We start from the raw sequence: 20,951 nt of genomic DNA, 5'->3' as shown, positions 1-20,951 counted from the left end.
CATTAATTTAAACTATTAACTTTTTCTATTAGTGTGTTCACAGTAGTTAACAAGCAAACATTTATTGTTTCTTGCAAAATCAACTTTGAGAAAGCATGAAGTATCAGGGAGTGTTTTCTTGCTTGATTTTAGTAGTGACTCTGAGAAATTGAAATTTAGCAATGCTGTGCCAAGTTTCAAAGTTTTTGCACAAGATACTTAACAAAGTCTTCAATTGCCTTCATTAATATGTCCAATGTAGGTCAATAAGTTAGTATCCATTGCTTGAAAATAACATTTTCAGAGTATTGTAAGAATTCCTGCTCCAGTAAAAAATTATGCAGTTCATATCCTTCAGGACACTCAGAACAGCATGCACTCCTCATTTTCCAGATTGCAAACAAGTTTCTGTAAAATTTCAGTGTATGGTTCTTTACCCCGTGCAACATCTACAGTTTTACATTTTTGTCATGAATGCATACACATATGTTATGCAGTCCATGACTTTACAGTAACACATCTTTTGGGCAAAGTTTATAGAACTTCATAAAACCAGTTTTATCAGAAGGATATATGTCTATTTCTTTCAGATTATGCAAAATGAGACTTTTGAACTTACAGGACACACAGTCTCCTTTTATTAGCATATATAAGACTTAAATATCATCACAGTAAAAAGTCTGGACATGTGTTTCCACATCCTTACCTATTTGCCAATTTATAGCTTCCTTTTGACAAAATATGATCTTCTTTTAGTAATACCCCAGATTTCTTTACCATATATTCTGTAGTGTACAGAAACATTTTGCAGTTTTTCTGTTGCAGAACTTCTATTAAATTTCGCTTGAAAGTTGTCAATTTCAACTGTTACAATCTTTGCACTCAGAACTGCTGTGTTCTTCAGACAAACAATGGAAAGACCTGGTTGGAATATTAACAATTATGGAAAGGACAGATTGCTACCCACTGCAAAGGTGGCATGTTGAGTTCCATACAGACACAATGAGAAGACTGTTCACATTAAGCTTTTGTCCAAAGTCCTCATCAGAAAAGAGAAACACACATGCGGGCACTGATGACTATGCAGTTGAGTGCCCCACAAACCAATCATCGTCATAATTGCAGCACATACTTCTTTTTGGGTTTTTGAAGTCTTATCCGTATGGAATCGCATTGACAATATTGTTTAAGGTTTAAGGATCGCTTCGATATATTGAAGATGTGATTAACAATTTCTGTCAGTAAAATTGAAGATTTGCAGCCTGCTTGTATGGGTTAGGCCCTAAAGAATCGTTTTGTGATGTTTTTGTGCAGTTTTACAGTTATTCCACTACACATTGATGATTCTTTGTCTGCTAACAAACTGAAGCAATTAAATGTAGTGATACACGTGACTGCACCACCAGACCCAAACGCAACCGCTTTAGACACACAACAAAGTTAAAACTTACAGGTTTAAACCTAAACTTTAATGGGCTAATATAGTATGCTAAGTTGTGAGAATCTCTGAATACAGTCAACCAGAAATCATTCAGATTAAATAAAATAATTAATTAATTAAACACCAGATGTTTTGAGTTTGCTTATGTGCAACATAATGAACATGGATGCTGGACATACGATGTTTCATATATGTTTATAACTGAAAAACACATTTATAAAAATTAGAATTGATTAGAAGCTGTTCATCTATGAGATATTTTGTAACAATCATTTACGAATTATTAATGCTTGTAACTATCAACAGTTACACTTGTGTGAAACATGTGCAAAAGTTGTCATATTGATGACTGCACAAAAATTTTAAACAAGTAAGTAAAATAAGGTTTCATACATATCACAGTCTTAATGTGCCCTTCAATGGCCAAGTACGTGTACAAAGTGGATAGTCACAATATAATATCATCAAAATACACAGAGAGAAACTGAGAATATAGCAAATACATTTCTCGGAGATGCGGCATTGTCAGTGCTGTGAGTTGTGAGTTGCAGCAGTAACAAGAGCATCTACCACTGCCTGAAGATGTCAAAACAGTTGTATCGATGAAATATTGTGGGATTTGCACAACATTATGGGACATGAAACCCGAGAAGTGTGTTTGCACCAGATCCATCGGAAAAGACTGAAAAGTCACTTTCAGTTTGTGTTAGTAACTAAATATCATAATCTGTTCATTCTTGAACTTCACATGGATCATAAATTACTTCTTTAATAAATGTATAAATGTTTGAGTTTGACTTAGTATTTAAAATTTTATTGTGTTTCCAGTGTTTGTACTCCTTTTGGCTCTTTTTATTTTCAGATTTGGGATTCCATTATACGTGTTAGTAATACACGCAGCAATTTTGATGCACACTGGAAAAATTTTCATGTAGTGAAGAAACTTCTTGAAGACAAACTTGTTGGGCAAAAGAGACATATGCGTGCTGTTCTTGTCGACAGAGCATATCTTCAGTATGAGTCCTTACAAGAACGTAGCACAGTTTGCTTAACAGAAACACACAGTCTTATTATGCTTAGTCTTCTGACACTCAGTACTAGTCATTATAGTGAGGTGAGTTGATAGCACAGGTCACGATTCCATATCTCTCTCTCTCTCTCTCTCTCTCTCTCTCTCTCTCTTTTTTCTGGATCCTTCAGGCGATACTTTAGAGCCTATTGTAAGAGAAATGTCTGCAGTAGGCAAGTATTGTGGAATACCCATGATTTACTGCATTCTGATATTGTTTTAAAATAGAAATGTGGTGTGCCATTAGGTTCTAACCTGCATCCATTTGCTGTTCTGCTGCCCCCCCCCCCCCCCTCACTCCCACCCCCTGCCCTTCTTTTCGGCTCACTATAACAAACATAAATATTAAATGTCTCTTCATGATGTATAACTAGATATACAAATCTCATTACCTTTGTAGACAGAAATATGTGATGGAGGTGAAGCATGTAGCTTTCCCTCCCTATAGTTCTGTCATGCAGGATGTAATTTACTTTCTCTGTCCCCTGCTATAACCACTGAAAATGGCAAAGCAAAAAATTCTGATAGTGAAGGCTTATGTATGTGTGTGTGTACATATTCAAAAGGCAAATATATTTATCATATGTTATGTCTTCTCCTGTGTGCATGGTTTCAGTCGGCAATGTGACTCAAAATGTGAAATAAACATTGTGAATTTTTGCAGACTTCTGCATGTGGCTTTGGAAACTGTAAATCGGACATTTAATTATTGATATATGTCATTTAAGATTTGATTATTAATGATATTCACAACATTTGTATTGCAATTTTTTTCTATATTGGTTCAACTTTTGAAATTTCCAGGTTCGTTCACGAGCACAACAAACGTTGTTCACGGCACTTGACACTTTTTCTTATTCTTATCTTGTGCTTGTACCAAAATTATTGGAATATTTAAAGGAAGATTCCAAGGAGCATCATGACCAATTTAAGGTAGTTATTTATTTGTTATTGTGGTATCTTTTTCAATCTCCCTTTACTGCACCATCTGCTTTCTACTTAAGCTGAATCCGTCCATCAGCCAACTGCACACTGTATCCTCCTTAAACTTATAGAGTTAATTCAGCAGTGCTATTACACTTTGTTTCTTTGTGTTGACCCTAAGAATTATTTGTTGCCAGAAGGAATATTTTGCTTTGAAGTAGTGTGTGTATGTGTGTGTGTGTGTGTGTGTGTGTGTGTGTGTGCTGTTATGAAACTGCACAACAAACTGTATGCCAGACTGGGACTTGAACACAGATGTTTGTTTGGGAGAGTTGCTCTTGCTGACTGATTTATTTGTTGGCATTTTATGTGAAGATTGATTATCATAATTATTTGGAGAAATACTAAACAGCAGTATGTGTTTCCAGGATTTTTTGGAGTAATGGCTAATCTCCAAGTTTTCCCATGATATTTCAATAGCACCGTAACTTTTTTCTTCAGATATGCAGTAAGCAGTTCTTGAAATGAAATTCTGTCCTTAAAATGTTGATCTACAGAGAAGGCACACTTTTAGAAAAAATGGTCTTGTGAAAGAATTCTGACATCTGAGAGAGGTTTTTAAGCAGCACAGATACTTGTAATATTAAAAGGAAATATGTGCTGTGACATGTCAGTATGATATCCAAAGCATATTTACCCCTCCATCAAAACTTAAGTGTCTGGTATGCTGTGCTAAATATAATTTAGACCAAAAACAAATGTATGCTGCATAACATGTCGATGTGGTGTATCATATGTTGAGAAACCTACAGAACAGAGCTCTGAAGAACATTAACATTGCACTTAACTTGAGCATGCAGCTATATCAGCAGTTGTACAGCATTACTTCATTGCATTAGATTAGACTTGCTGTTCATTCTATAGGTTCATAGTGAGGAGGTTATCAAGGATTCAGAATATATCATGAAATGAAAAATATAATGCATGACTACAAAGGAAAGAAAATGTTCATGTATCTTCCACAGATCCAGAGTGAAATGGTTGTTATGGATGTGAAATGTCAAAAAATATCAAATATATATTAATTTGAAAGATAATAAGCTTGTCACAAAACATGCAAATGTACAGTACACTGAGGCGCATGTGATAATTCTCTGACTGTTGTAGCCACACATCAGAGGAAAATCAGTTTACAACACTTATTTACACTGATCACATTGCTGCAACAAGGATATACAGTGGGCAGATTTTATTTAGTAAATTATTTGGCATTAATAATTAGGGACTTGAAAATTTGCATTTGCAGTAAATGTGAATATAGATGCAAGTTATTCCTAAAAATGCGACAACTTGAAATTATCTAGCAAATGCTGTCTTGAGACAAATCGAATGCAGAGGAACTATTTTATCAGAGATAGTTTCGAACACTTTTTTATTCTGCATATAAATATTGAAAATGTAACTAATTTTTGATTACTGATATTGTACAATTTGGAAAGATAATGTGTGTAAGAATGTGTGTGAAAATAACAAGCACACCTGTGCATGAGCACAATGGCATATCAGTGTGCTTGATGCTCTGCTGTGCCAAGTCAACTGTGGGCAATTAAATGACCTCCAAAAGGGCTGGTCCACATCTAACGATCTGTCTGTGCATCTAATAAATCACTGCAAATCTGTTGCATCCTCAAGACACGGTTTCAGTCTACTGTGTGTGTGTGTGTGTGTGTGTGTGATCTATTTTTTGACAAAGGCCTTACAGGCTGAAGGCTTTATTTGTGACAGTCTTTTTGTTGTGCCTCTCTGTGACTCGGCATCTCTGTTAAATGGTGAGTGGCAACTTTCCTTTTCAGAATATTGTTACATTCCATCCTGGATTTTCCATTATTGTATTAGGGTATCCATACACATATGAGAAATTCTATTTCAATCCTAATCTCGTACAACAAAAGTTTTGAGTTGATAGAATTGAAGACTCTTTCCTCCTGTGTTTCACAAAGTTACTAAATTTTTAAGGAGAGCATTAGATTGTTGTAGTGCTTGCTTCATAATTTCTCACAAATCCATGTGTTGCATTAGTGTCAGGAGTCAAATGTCACGTGATGGAGCGATCAAGATCAGTACTGTATCGAGTGCTTCTGTGTATCAGGAAATCTCAAGCCTATTCGAACGAAAATATTGTTTGCTAAGCTCTATGCTTTGGAACTCTTAAACATAAATTTTTACGAAACCTCAGTAGCCAAAACTTTATCTATAAATGTTAGATGATCCCTGTATTAATCTATTAAGTGCTGTAAAAATGTTTACCTCAGCAGCAGCAGTTTAATATGTGAATAATGTAAGATGACCCTGTATTTTTCGAATGACGAATTTGGGGTGAGAAAACTCATCTTATGATCAGGTAAAAACAGTATAAGAGTTTGCGTTCTTGAAGACACTGCTGCAAGATGTTCTTTATGAACTTAACCCAGTGTTGTAATTGGCTCTTCCATAGAATAAATAGTTTATTTTATCTACAGTCTCTCAAAAGATTATTGCATAGTACAGTATTGAGTGAATGTTTGATAGCAGTCTCATATGCAGGTCAAGAGAGTGAGAGTGATTTCTAAGAGCAAACCAAGAGAAACTAATAATTGTGATCAAGCTTGAGCAGCATTTTTTAAAACTACAGTTTCTCCGTTTGCTGTAGGGTCAACTACTCACTGTAATCCTAAGTCTAAACTTTCGATAAATATGCTACATTTATGTATTTCAATAAATTCAGCAGTGATCTACCTAAAGCACTGGCACGTATCAGCCATTTTATAATTCACTGTGTAGAGAAAGGTAAGAAATACTAGACTGAAAAAAACATCTGACTAAAAACTGACAAAGTGCCAGGTTTGTGGTAATTTCCTGTCTCTGAGCTATGATTTGTCAGGAATGACGTGATTTGTGCCCATAGATATCAGCAGTTTTGTTCAAACTTCTAACTCCAACTTCCAGGTTTTTGCACATCTCATGTCTGTGCAAATCCCCTTTACATATGATGTGTTTGTGTGCACAAATGTGATGCATGCAAATATTTGCACAGACAGATGGTTGCATGCAGAGTGGTCTTACATGCTGTGTCTGTCAATGTAGGACTCAGCTGTAGGATGTAGCATCCTACAATAGAGAAATACACAAGTTTATCAGCTAACTGAAATTAAAAAGTTGGTATAATGTGAACCCTTTTAATGTGGCAGTTATAGTTGGTTGGTGTTTTGAATTATGGTTGCGTAAGTTATATGTAGAGGTTGGGACTGAACTACCTAATTTATGATACTGCCAACTTCGGCAAGTAAATGAGCTATAACCATTGTGACCCCCAGTGCTTAGTGTCCTTGGCTTTGCTATGTGTTATGCATTACATGATGCTTTCTTTTCTTGTTTTTAAATGAGTGAAGAGACTAATCGTGGTTTATTGTGGAGTTTAATTACAACTTGCACAGAACCGGATGGGGTTTTCTATCGCTATGACAGTATGCCAGCTCTGCTTTCTCAGAAGCACAGATCAGGGTTATAGGCTGGCTGCCCAATGAGACGGAGGCTGGGCTTGTTTCCTTGGAACTACTACTCTCTCATCAGGCAGTCTGTGTTCTTGTTTGTTTGTTTGTGCTCATTGTCAACTGCCGTGTTATAGTGTCATTGCTGGAGTGATTGGAAAACAAAATCTGTTGACACATTTTGACTGTACCAGAAGTCTTCCCCTAACGTGTGGATAAGTTTGAAATCAATATTCTGCATATTTTATAATTATTGAATTAGGTGGGAAAAGGGGAATAATGTTGAGAAGCACCTTAAATCAGACAATCAATCCATTCGCCGATGAGTAAACGCTGCTGCTTCTCAATAGAAACAATCATTTGTTGCAAGCTCAAATAGAGCCAAAGGAAGAAAGTAATCAAAGACCATATCTGCAAAAACTGTATAAATTTTTGCAAAACCAAACATTCCAGTCAAAACCTCTTATTATTGAACAATAAAAACTATTTCTTCCTATTTTATTCCCAAGCAAGCGTTATTTAGTTCTTTTTGTTTCAAAGTACGTTGACTTGGCCTACAGGAACATAGTGTAACATCTTTTTAAATGTGGGTGTATAATAATGTACATAAAGGATGCTAATTTTGCCAAAAGTATATGCTACAGGGGTTGTTTGAAAAGTTCTGGTAAATTTTTCAGTATAGTCTCCCTGTACATTAATGCCATTAGTCTAGCAATATTCCCAGTGCTTTGATCCCATCTCGAAAATTGGATTCCTCCAGGCCTCAACTTCAGCTGTCAGTTCTTCGTTTGAAGAGAATGTCTGTCCATCAAGGAAAATTTTGAGCTTGAGGAAGAGATTGAAGTCTGATGGAGCAAAATCAGGTGAATAAGGCAGACGTGACAACAATCTGTATCTTAGTTGATGTACTTTCCTCAAGGCAATGACACTTGAGTATACGCATGCATTGTCTTGGTGAAAGATGACTCTCATCATTGCCAAACCTTCCCTTTTTTTTGCATATCATTTGCTGAATTTGGTCGGGGTGCTTAACTTGATATTGTCCTGTAATCGCTTGACCAGTGAGAAGATAATCTGTCAGAAGAAACTACTTCAAGTAGCAGAAAACTGACGCCATGAGCTCTCCGGCCGACCTTATCGCCTTTGCCTACTTTGGTGGTGGTGAATCAACATGTTTCCACTGCTCTGACTATTATTTTGTCTCTGGGCTATAGCAGTGGAACAGAGATTCATCTGCGAGCACAAACTGACACTAAAAAAATCTTGTTGCTCTGGAAAGGGCTCAAACATTGTTCGGACATACCCATTGTGATGCATTTCTGATCCTGCTTTCAGAGTTGGGACAACCATCTGGCAGGTAATTTTCTCATACCCAATTCCACTGTTGAAATGTGTTATTCCTATCCAGACGACATTCGTATAGCTTTAGCAGTATCTCAGACTTTCAAGTAGTGATCCTCCTGGACAATTTTATGTACTTAATTGCTTTGGTAGTAGGATATCTTGACTGACTACTATGTGGATCATCTGAGCTGTCCCAAACAAATTTAAACTTGTAAGTAGTCTTCATGGATTTGCCACCGTATCACGTTGCGCAAATTCCGCAATATTTCCTCTCAGACATTTTCAACTCGTTCAACCTTGTTGGTGTCTAGGTACGACTGACTGTATCCGCACGTCAACGCCCCGTTTCTAAAGCATGCGTGTGAAGAATGCACAGGCGCAGAAATCGCGCATGCGCAATAATTTGCAGATAGATGTTGCCATATTCAAACTCCCTCTGTCAAAAATCGCAGAGCAGCTCTCCTGCGCGTGCGCTATACACTGTGTTTGCCAACAGTGTGGCCAGATTTTACTCACAAACGACCATACTAGACCAATGTTATGAAGGGTCTGTTATTGAAGAATCTTTCGTGTCGTGATTTAATAGCAGCCAATGCAGAGTTCCAGGCTGTGCTCAGTTGAAATCCCGCATCCTTGTTGATGAGATTATTTATTGTCCGGATATGTATTGCTTCCTTAATAATGCAATCCCAGAAAGATGATGCCAGGGATAAAACTTCCATCTTTTAATAAATAATCCAATGTCCTGTATTCAGACAGTGTTTCGCAATTGCCAACTTTTCCGGTTGACGAAGGAGTGCATGATGCTGATGTTCACCGCAGCGTTCTTGTACTGTGCGGCATGTCTGGCCTATATATACTGCCCCACATCAACAAGGACTCTTGTACACACCACATTTCCTCAGGCCAAGGTCATCCTTAACCGAACCCAATAGATTTCTCAGTTTTGGTGAATTCATTATACTGCTGTAATCCAAAGAATTTAACACTGTCAAACTCTTCTGTCTGCTTCTCATTGTATTTTGGATGTATCCTGATGGGTAAACTTTTTAAAAGCTGTGAAGTGCATTTAGTATGTTTTTTGAAGTTTATTGGTGGAAACCTAGGAATCATTTATTAACGTCCATGAAAATTTCTTTAACAAACTTTGTGAAACTTCTTGATTTGCTAATTATCAATAATATTTGTATCATCTCCAACAGCAGCAATCTAGCCTTTTTCATGTTAGAAAGACTTGCACCAGGCGACCGGTCTATCTGACGGGAGGCCTTAGCCACACGACATTTCGTATTATTTTTTGAAGTCAAATGATAAAGATGCTGATCGTATATTTTTCTAATATTTTCAGAAATGCTGGAAAAAGTGAAACTGAACAGAAATTTTGTCATTTCTTTTCTAAACAGAGATTTAACTTGAACATATTTCAACCATTCAGGAAATATACCACTGATAATTGAGTGGTTATATATTTAAACTGAGAACATAACTCTTAACTTTCATTCATGTGTTATCATAACCACCAGAATTTTTTAGGTTTAAATATTTTATATTGGAAATTATTTGTACTGGCATAGTGAGGGTCATATTCATGTTACTGAAGCGATTTATAATGGCTGGTTTGAGATGTTTCCTGGCAGTATCTAATGAATGTAAGAACCCCATCTTTTCAGTAACAATCATGAAATGTTTGTTAAAAATTTAGCACCACTGCACACCCCTTTTACCAATGTATCGCACACCCCTTTTACCAATGTATCTGTTGTTCTTAATGCTATCTGCACCTCTTAAGAACATGAAATGAAATTAGATACCAGTGTCATGATGCAAGTACCAAATAGCTGGGTCAGTGCAATAAATGAGCTGATTAAGATTAGATGTTATCAAATAATATACTTTACAGGTCTGGAGGCTTTAGTTTAACTAACAAATGTGATCCCGCACACAATTTACTCAGATTTCATTGGAAGTGATATTAGTCCTATATAGGGCACTGGTGATTTATAGAATTTCAGAGCTGTTTTTCTAATAAAACACTTAATACTTAAAATATTTGCTTTTCAAATAGTGATGGTGATGAACTTGTATGTCTTAGTATACAGAGATAACCAGGGTAATTTTTGGAACTGGCACCTCTTTTTTTTTTAATACTTCATGTGCTTGATAAATGTAAATACAAATATGTAAAATGGCTAGTACCGGTACTTAACTTCAGGATTCAAAACCACTAGTCGTATTGACAAAAATATGTAAGAAGAAAGCACTTCTATATTTGGGACAAAGCTTCTAATCAAGTAACCTGCTGTTCTGAGAACTAAGATTGCTCTTACCTTTTTTATGATTTTTTACTAGCAACGTTGTGTGTTGTACTCCTATTTCTCTCTTTGTGTATTTGAGTATTTCCTGAAGATAATTTTTCTTTTCATGGAATGTAAATATGTTTTCTTACAGGGTGCATTATATGTTTTATTGGGTCCGAAGCAGAACCCACTGGTAACTAGGCACGACTGGACAATGTTGAACTCATTGTGGCCAGCTATTGTTCTTGCTAAACCTTCAGAAAAAGCATCAGTCATCAACTTGCTGGACAATTTGGTGGAAACAGTACATAAACATTTTCCAACCATTACCATTAATCTAGAGGTAAGACTTTGCTTCCATTGAATAAAATTTAAGTGCTACATTTTTTGCTTCTTCACTGGCATATTCATAACAATACATTCTTGTATACAGCGGAAGTTGCTGTAGGGTTGGCAACAACTGTTTTAGGCAGAAACCTCTGTCGTTTGGTTTTGTTGAAGCTGCTTGTGCAATCGTCATATTGTGCTCTATATTATTAGCTATTTCTTGTTGCCAGTGGCTCTCTTTGCCGAGTTATGATTGTTTTTATAATCAGTAATAAACCTTTTATAATTGTAGATACTATTAGAAGCAGTAAGGAGATGAGGCTGTAAGCTCCCTTTCCTCCAGCATTCAACAGAAAATCAGGGTAGTAATTTAACAGATAAGTTTGGCTGTTTATTGTAAATAACAGCCTCGTGATGACTGGGTGATGTGTGATGTCCTTAGGTTAGTTAGGTTTAAGTAGTTCTAAGTTCTAGGGGACTGATGACCATAGATGTTAAGTCCCATAGTGCTCAGAGCCATGTGTGTGTAAATATAACTAATGTTGTGTGTCATCTCTAATAATTAAATTTTTTTAAAAAAGTTGCATCATTAAAAGTATACAAGCTCACATCGCTACATGCTGCAGAATTGTGAAGACATTGGGCAAGTGCATAGAAGTTGATAAAGTATTAGTGTTGGTAATTTATTTAACCAAGAATCCTTTTACAGTGATGTAAAATCTCTCTTTGTTCCTCTCTCTTTTGTTCTTAATTGTGCTATTCATTTCTGGTCCTCTTAATTTATTTTTTCGTCATCATCATCATCATCATCATCTCTGGCACAGTACTTAATCAGAGTACTGTCTTTGATTCCGCTTCATCTTTGTCTCCCGCTGTCCCCAAAATAGAAAGATTCCTCTCCAGGGACCTGAGTGACCTGTCCTCCCTTTTTAACCTTACCCAATCTATCCGTTCCTCCTCCCTCAAGAAAGAACTAACAGGTCTGAAAGTAAGGTTAGTATCATGTAGTTTTCTGTATGTTTCTGTCAGCTGTTCTGACATACCTACTTAAGGTAAGTTCTTGCCTGAAAGACTGTCACAATTTTATAATTTAATCTGTTATACTTTTTTAAAAGTTACATGCACTTTGATGTAATTTTTATAGCTTTGTATGTGGCATAATGATGTGTTGCAGATACCAGATACTTGCCTAGCATCAGCTCGTAAATTGTGGAACAGTTCACCTCTTCCATCAGTGGACCCCATTTCAGATACTGAGGTAGAACTTGGACTACAGAAATTACATGAGAACAGCAAATACAATCTGGAACAGTACCTCTCATTGCTGAATGCTTTAATGGATGCTCTTGAGCAAGGGAATCTGTGAGTAGGTGGGAGTTGTATTTCCTAAATCAGAGAGAGTGTGCCATCCAAAGCGGTCTTCAAAGTAGTGTGCATGAGTAATTGTTGGATGGTAGTAAATGTCAATCAGTGGTCTTAGCAATGTAGTTTTTTCTAAATTCTTTTAGTCTGATTTTCTTTTTTGTAATGGAATGTATTTGTTTAAAAAAGACTAATCCAAGTAAGCTATAAAACACTATGGAATAAAAAATCTTGGTGCCTGTGTGACTGTTGTATAGTTTAACAAAGCACAGTATTAATATTTTTAAAGTATGCCTGATGTTGATAATACTAACTTTTGCAATTAAAATAGTCTCGTTACTTCCAGTTGTGCATACATATTTCTATTGACACAGCTACAATTTACAGAAAAGAAGAATATCTCATTCTTTGGTGTAAGGGAAACAATTTTATCCACAGAGGTCCTTTCATTTTTCATGTTGTGTCCATTCTCTGCGAAGATACTCTGTTTCTAGTGCCATACTGATTGAAAGCTTTGATGTAAAGAAGTATTCCATATATTTCACATGCTTTCTTCATTTGAGCATGAAATTACATTGAGCTGATGTAAACACGCAGAACTGGTCATGTGGGAACAGTGTGATGATAGCTTACATTTTGTGATGCTGTAGCATTTGACACTTATGCTGTCATTCGTTTATCATTCAAGATATTCACTTTCATCAAATTATGCAAAGATAAATTAGAGAAATAACCAAAAACCTTAAAATAAGAATATTCTGCATACCAACCCTTTGAGAATAAATATTACTTATGGAAAGAAGGCTCACTGATGGGATCCCCCAATATTAGGAACACTGACGAACATTTTCACCAACCATATAGAAAATGTAATCTTTGACACAATAATTACAAAGAAAATATACAATATTGTTTAATGCTACAAATTTGTGGATGATGTAATGTGTATAGTAGATGAACAAACAGAAGAAATAAATAAACTTCATGCAAATATAAATACTACACATGAAAGTATTCTATTTGCTGTGTGTGTGTGTGTGTGTGTGTGTGTGTGTGGGGGGGGGGGGGGGGGGGGGGGGAAAGAAACAGAGAAACAAATATACTTACTGAGTACAACAAACTGTAAACGAATGGAAACTGAATTGTTGAAGAGGTAGGAGTACTGCGTAATTGTGATGGCAGTATCCAACAGATTCAAGGTACCAACAGTTTGTTTTAGAGGCACCAGGTACAAATTTCTAACCAACACTTGGTATGATAACAAAGAAAATAATGAGAAAGAAGAGTGACCCAGGATTGTCCAAAAATATGACGACATAATAAGACAAGACATTCAAAGTGAAATGTACAATTATAACACTTACCTGCCAAGAGATAACTTCTTGAAGGATGCAGCTTCTGTCCACCAATCCCTCCAAACATTTCTTGAGGAAGTTATGTTGGGGGGGGGGGGGGGAGGGGGGGGAGACTAAGGTATCAAGGAAGAAGTGTATTGCTATTGGACACACCATCACATCGGTTGTCAGACCTCATACCTTCTCATCAACAATACTGACAGGCATTTCCCTTCTGCTCCATGGGAAATACATCTCAAAGAAGTTGCTTGATTTTGTAGCAAGTTTGTGTTTGTTCCAAATATAACATTTTTTTATGCAGTGCACGGTTTGCAAGATACAAGTGGAAGAAAAAGGGATCTTTCCACTCCCTCCTGCCTTTAGGTCACAACCTAGAAGCACCATCTTTAGTACATTTACCTCTCAACTGTTGTTCTTGATAAAGTCCTGAAGTCAAAAATTGTTGCATATTCCATGCACTCTACACCCCTTGTTTGAGTACTTGATTGACAGGACTAGTATACCAGTGTGTCTGGAACTACAGGCAGAAATTTCAAAACTAGATACAGAGAACAAATAGGAATCTGTTAGTAAGAAAATAGCCATCTACCTCTGCCAACTGCCTGATAGAGCATTCATGTGAACCATCTAACATGGAACAGAATATGTAAAGTATTGGAATGAACAATCACAACAGAAAACTAACATTACAGCACTCATACTGCTGTTTGCGATTCCCTGCACTCATATTTCCCCCTTTTTTTCAGAGCATCCTCTACCACACAGAATTACACATGCCCCTGCATAACAAACATATAGTGTAAACACCTCAACACAAACAGATGACCAAAAAACACAAAATCTGTGGTGTCATCGCTATAAGTGTTTTTAGAAAAACACATGCTGAAAGTGAAGTGTACTTGCTAGCACTGAAAACTGGACATTGTAGTGTATGAAGGACAATGAGGTTGCAATTTTGAAGCTTTCACTCCAATATGTTGTTTCATTACCCCCACCCCACCCCCCTGGGGGGGGGGGGGGGGAGGGAATCATCACAAAATAAACTCCCGTTTATTCAAATCGTGTTTATCTGAAATCCACTGCATCCGCACAGATTTTTCCGATTTTTTGCGACTCACATTGGCACTGTCTGACGCATTGTGCAGCTAAGCTTTTGGCTATCTAGACTGACACTTAAAAAGTTTCAACTTGTCTGTGCCTGGAGCCATACATTTACTGGTGTTTTTTGGCAGTCTACTGCTAATCAGTGCAGTGGTATATACCAAAAGTTCGAGTGTCTTCAATCCGTGCATGTGTTGGTTGAAGTTTTAGCATGTTTCTTGTTTGTATTACGTGGTCTCATGCCATTGCTATCTATTGCCACAGCCTGGTTTCAAAAGTCAAAAGCTTTATCTAGTGTATCTCGAATGTTGTCAAGTCGTGCATCTGTGTGTTTTTGATTTAACGTTTTGTGCTTTAAAATGTCCAGAGATGAAAGCGTCCAAAACCAAAAAATAATCACTTGAGTATCGGTACAAAAAGCACTGAACGTGACTACGGGCACAAAATGAAAAAAGAATGTGATCTTGTTGGAACAAAAGCTTTGCACTTTGCAGAAAATTGATGCTGGTGAGCCCCCTTCAAAAGTTGCTGCGGATTTGAATGTCGGTAGGTGTACAATTTCTGATTAGAAGACAGAATCGATCAGAAATTGAAAAATTTTGCTCCATCTAAGCATCAGACAGCATAGTGAAATATCGAAAAACAATGAGAAAAGGTGCACATCCCCAGTTGCAGGAGGCCTTATTTTTGTAGCACGAGCAAATAAGAGCCACAGGTGTGCCAGTTTCAGGTCCTCTACTTTGTCAAAAACTGATGACTTTTTATGAGCTGATTGAAGGAAAGGAGCAAGAATTCATCAGAAGTGGTGGCTGGTTGGATCGGTTCAAGAAGCAGCATGGCATTCGCGAAATTTCCATCAGCGGCGAATCATTATCCGGGGATGAAGCCGCTATCGCTGATTTTAGGAAGAAACTGTACACAATCATTCACAAAGGACGTCATAGTGGTGATCAACTTAACAACTGTGATGAAACTGGGTTGAATTACAAAAAGTTGCCAACAAAAACCTTTACCTCTAAACAAGAAGAAATGGCACCTATATATAAAAAAAAGCAAAGAAAAAGTTACTGTGCTCGCATGCCACTGGCAGCCGTAAACTGTACCTTACTTTAATTGACAAATCCAGAACACCAAGAGCATTTAGATGGCAACCAGCTGATAAACCTTTGCCATTGTGGTACACGAATCAGTCTAAGCCATGGATGAATGGTGCCATCTTCAAAGAGTGATTCCAAGCAGAGTTTGTTCCAGCTGTTGAAAAATACATTGAGGAGAATGGACTTCCTCAAAAAGTGCTACTTTTTGTGGAAAATGCTCCTTCTCATCCAAATGATCTACAAGATGGGGATATCAAAATTGTGTTTCTCTCACCAAATGTCAAATCTTTATGACAACCAATGATCCAAGGTGTTCTTGAGGCAATGAAAAAAACATTACAGACACGAACTGCTGGAATAGTTAATTGGTGCGATTGATGCTGAAGAAGATTTTGTGCAAGCTCTTAAAAAAAATCGATGTTTTAAGTGTAATTCATTGGATTGCTGAAGCTTGGAATCTAATTCCTCCAATTTCTCTCGTTAGGTCTTGGAAAAAACTCTTGATCATAAGGCAACTCATCAATGGTGGGAAGAAGGAGGCAACACCAAACCTCAAGCTGACATGCCAGAAACAGATGAAAATGATGTAATTTTAGTGAGTTTACTGGAGGAGCTACTGGGTTGTGAAGAGGTGAACTTCGAAGATGGTGAAGAGTGGGTGAAAAATGATTTTTTCATTTGACTGAGGAAGAAATTGTCCAAATCGTGACCAATCAGAAAGCATCAGAAGAATATGTGTCAGATGATGAAGCAGAGAAAAAGATATGAAGTGATCCGAACCGCCCTGCAGTACATCAGCCAACAGGAGGAGGCGGCTTTTGCTGAAGTCATTTGTTTTCAACGTTGGAGATATATTGCCGCAACAAAAGTTTCTTGAGCCAAAAAACAAAAAACCATAAACCATTACATACTTTTTTACCAAAAAATAAGTTCTAATAAAGTGTCCTGGAACTTCAACAACCATAAGTTAAAAGTTTTTTGTTTCATAATTTTGTACAGTAGTTTATTTTTTATGCCAAATAGTAGGTAATAAAATTAAAACTCCTGTTTTTGCCTGCTGCCAAAAAAGGTGGATTTTTTTCTATAAGAACGCAAAATAAATGAGCTTTGTTATTCAACATTTAAAAACTTGAGTTTTTAATCATATTTTGGCATCTTTTTAACATGTCAACACAGTTTTTTCAGTCAAACACTTGCAAGCTTATTCACAACCATATCAGTAACATTCTGCATACCCAACACACATTTTATGATCATATTTCACGGTATTAACGCAATTCGGGGTGTTTCTGTGAGAAAACGGGGACTTCGGTTTATCCAAAATTTTCGTTATCCAAAGCAGCTGCTGTCTCGATCATTTCAGATAAACAGGAGTTTACTGTATAATAACATATCTGAAAACATTATATAACACCTTAATTATATATAACAATGAGAACAATCAATTTTTGCCAATATAATTGTATAGATAAAAAAAATCTACTCACTAAGTGGCAGGAGAACACACACATAAAAGGTTGTAATTACACAAGCTTTTGGAGCCATTGGCTCCTGCTTGAGGCAGATGGGTTAAAGGGGACTGGAGAGGTCTAGGAAAAGGGGTAGTTTTTGGAAAAGTCACACAGAATGGCGGATCAGGGGAGACTTAGCGTACGGGATGAGAACGAAAAAGTGTTGGGGACTGCACTGGTTGAGACTTGAAAGCTTAAAGGTGGAAGATGGGTAATATGCAAGACAGAGATTACAGCTAAACCAACATGTATGAGTTAATAAGAGTGGAAAGTTAAGTGTATTGCACGTGACAGAGCTTGGAGGGAGTCAACAAAAAATAAACAGATAAGAAAATGAAAGATGTAGAAAACTGAAATGGAATGAAGAAAGTTACTCTGAAGAAATGCTGAGATGGAAGAAATTAATGTAAATTAAGGCCACATGGATGGCGAGAACCAATGGTATGTTGTAGCACTACTTCCCACCTGCAAAGTTCTGAGAAAGTGGTACCTTGGGGAAGAACCCAGATGGCGCATGTGGTGAATCAGGCACTGAGGTCATGATTGTCATGTTGTAGAGCATTCTCTGCAACAGGATATTGTGTGTTGCCACTATACACCCTCTGCTTATGTCAATTCATCCGTAGTGATAATTTGGTAGTAACCCTGCTGATGTAAAAGGCCAAACAGTATTTACATAGCAGCTGGTATGACGTGTCATTTCACAGGTGGCTCTTCCTTTGATAGTATATGTTTTGCCAGTTGCAGGGCTGGCGTAGGTGGTGGTAGGAGGGTGCATACGGAAAGTTTTGCAGCAGGGATAGTCACAGGGGTAGGAGCCATAGGGTAGGGAGATGAGTGCAGAAGGAGCAACAGGTGTGACAAGAATATTGCAGAGATTGGGAGGGTGATGGAAAGCTATTCTGGATATGGTGGGCAAAATCTCAGACAGAATGGATATAATTTCAGGGCATGATTTTAGCAAGTCATGACGTTGTTGAAGCAGCTGATTCGTACTTTCTAGACCAGGATAATACTGAGTGACCACTGGTGTGCTCCAAAATTGTTTGTTGGAGGGATCAGCACTAATAGGATTGGATGTGATGGCTCAGGAAATCTGCTTTAGAATTAGGCTGGTGGGGTAATTACATCCGGTGAAGGCTGAGATGAGAATGGTGGTGTATTGCTGTAAAGAGTCTGTATCCGAACAAATATGTTTGCCTCGAATGCCAAGGCTGTATGGGAGGAACATTTGACATGGAAAGGATGGCAACAGTCAAAATGTAAATACTGTTGTTAGTTAGTAGGTTTGATGTGGATAGAAGTGTGTAGCTGACCTCTGATGAGGACAAGATCAATATTAAGGAAAGATTATATACGTACAGCAAACATTTAATAATGCAGGCCACTGAGGATGGTTCGTAAATAAAAGGAAACAAAATGTGCATGGTGTAAAAACAGACAGTCTTTTCTTTAGTTGCATAGAGGGACCATATCTCCAAGAAGATAATAGTAGAAGCAAATAACCAATGTTATGGCCTTATATAAGCTAAAGGAACATCACATTAGGTGAAAAAGTCACACTTGCCATACACGTGACACTAAAAAGAAATTGTGATGTTTCTCTTGAAGTGAACTTTTTGTATTAATCTTTATGGATAATGGAATGTAGTCGAATTAAGTCAGGTGATGCTGAGGGAATTAGATTAGGAAATGAAACACTTAAGGTAGTAAATGAGTTTTGCTATTTGGGGAGCAAAATAACTGATGATGGTCGAAGTAGAGAGGATATAAAATGTAGACTGGCAATGGCTAGGAAAGTGTTTCTGAAGAAGAGAAATTTGTTAACATCGAGTACAGATTTAAGTGTCAGGAAGTCGTTTCTGAAAGTATTTGTATGGAGTGTAGCCATGTATGGAAGTGAAACATGGACGATAAATAGTTTAGACAAGAAGAGAATAGAAGCTTTCGAAATGTGGTGCTACAGAAGAATGCTGAAGATTAGATGGGTAGATCACGTAACTAATAAGGAGATATTGAATAGAATAGGGGAGAAGAGGAGTCTGTGGCACAACTTGACAAGAAGAAGGGACCGGTTGGTAGGACACGTTCTGAGGTATCAAGGGATCACAAATTTAGCATTGGAGGGCAGCGTGGAGGGTAAAAATCGTAGAGGGAGACCAAGAGATGAATACACTAAGCAGATTCTGAAGGATGTAGGTTGCAGTAAGTACTGGGAGATGAAGAAGCTTGCACAGGATATTTCAGGGCACAATGACGGATAATCAAAGCTCTGGCAAAGAATATGGTTCAGTTGTTCCAGTCTGGGATGGTACTGGGTGATGAAGGGGACACTTCTTTGTGGCTGGTTTTTGCGTGTGGTTGGAGGATTGGGATCGTGAGGAGGAATGGCATAGGAGGTCTGTTTGTGGACTAGGTCTTGGGGATAATGCCTATCTCTGAAGGCCTTGGCGAGACTCTCAGCATACTGAGCAATGGGATTTTTGTCACTGCTGATACGCCGTCACTGGGTAGCTAGGCTATATGGGAGGGATTTTTTGGTATGCAAGGGATGACAGCTGTCAAAATGCATGTACTGTTGGTGGGTGGTGGGTTTAAGTTGGACAGAGGTGTGGATGGAGCCATCAGAGAGGAGTAGGTCAATGTCTAGGAAGGTGGCATGCTGGGTTGAGGAGGACCATGTGAAGCAGATGGGAGAGAAGGTGTTGAGGTTGTGAAGGCATGAAGATAGGATGTCTTGACCCTGGGTCCAGATCATGAAGATATCATCAATGAACCTGAGTCACCCTAGGGATTTGGTATTTTGGGAGGCTAGGAAGGTCTCTAGATGGCCCATAAAAAGGTTGAGAAACAGGATGTGGGACTGGATTTTAGTGAGGGAAAGGGATACTTTTCTGAACTGGTGCAGAAAGATGGAGCAAGTGTCCATTGTGTCAGGAATGGTGTAAAGGAAAAGGGAAATATGCAGAAATGTGCTAAACAGGTGTGGATGGTTGTGAGAGGAACTTGGTAAGTGAAAAGACGCGTAAAGATGCGTCAAAAATACCTAAAGACATGCAGAAACATGCACAGGTACATAAAAATATGCAGATATGTAAAAATATGCATAAATACATAACAGTGCAAACAAATACGTGAAAATATGAAAAAATACGTCAAACTGCGTAAAACTACACACAAATACGTTAAAAACGTACAGAAATGTGGGTGAAAAGGAACAATGAGGTATGGTCGTATGTGTGAGTTCTGCTTAAGCATGTGTCTGTCTGTCTGTCCTCTTTACTGACGAAGGCTGTAGCCAAAAGATATATGTGAGTGTCTATTAATTGTGCCTGTCTACAACTTGACGTGTCTTTTATATGTAAGTTTCCAATACTAAATTTATTACGTGCGTCAGATGGCACATATGGAGTGCTTTGCCAACAGGTGCGACATCAGCACAAATAGATGCTTTTCATGTGCTGGGCAAGCTCATTATGCAGTGAGTCGGATCATTGTCGAAACTCAAAGCAGAAGTCATGGTTTCGTGGTTGCCTGTGAGAATACGTGAGATATGTGGCACAAGCTATACACCATATTTGAACAGAAAACAAAACAAGCTATACATTCTTTTCATT

At 37.6% G+C, this 20,951-nt stretch overlaps 1 protein-coding gene across 1 annotated transcript in view; it reads left to right on the top strand.

The window, feature by feature from the left end:
• Positions 1-20,951, top strand: part of LOC124612259 (proteasome activator complex subunit 4-like) — a 231,161-nt gene that overhangs the window by 82,096 nt on the left and 128,114 nt on the right. Inside the window, exons 17-20 of the mRNA XM_047140346.1 lie at positions 2,283-2,534; positions 3,294-3,422; positions 10,733-10,924; positions 12,083-12,270. Coding sequence (XP_046996302.1) covers positions 2,283-2,534; positions 3,294-3,422; positions 10,733-10,924; positions 12,083-12,270 — 761 coding nt within the window. The remainder of the gene's footprint in view (positions 1-2,282; positions 2,535-3,293; positions 3,423-10,732; positions 10,925-12,082; positions 12,271-20,951) is intronic.

This window comes from Schistocerca americana, chromosome 4 (genome assembly GCF_021461395.2).
Source record: "Schistocerca americana isolate TAMUIC-IGC-003095 chromosome 4, iqSchAmer2.1, whole genome shotgun sequence".
In the NCBI taxonomy this organism is placed as follows: Eukaryota; Metazoa; Arthropoda; class Insecta; order Orthoptera; family Acrididae; genus Schistocerca; species Schistocerca americana.
This window is presented reverse-complemented; position numbering and strand designations above follow the sequence as displayed.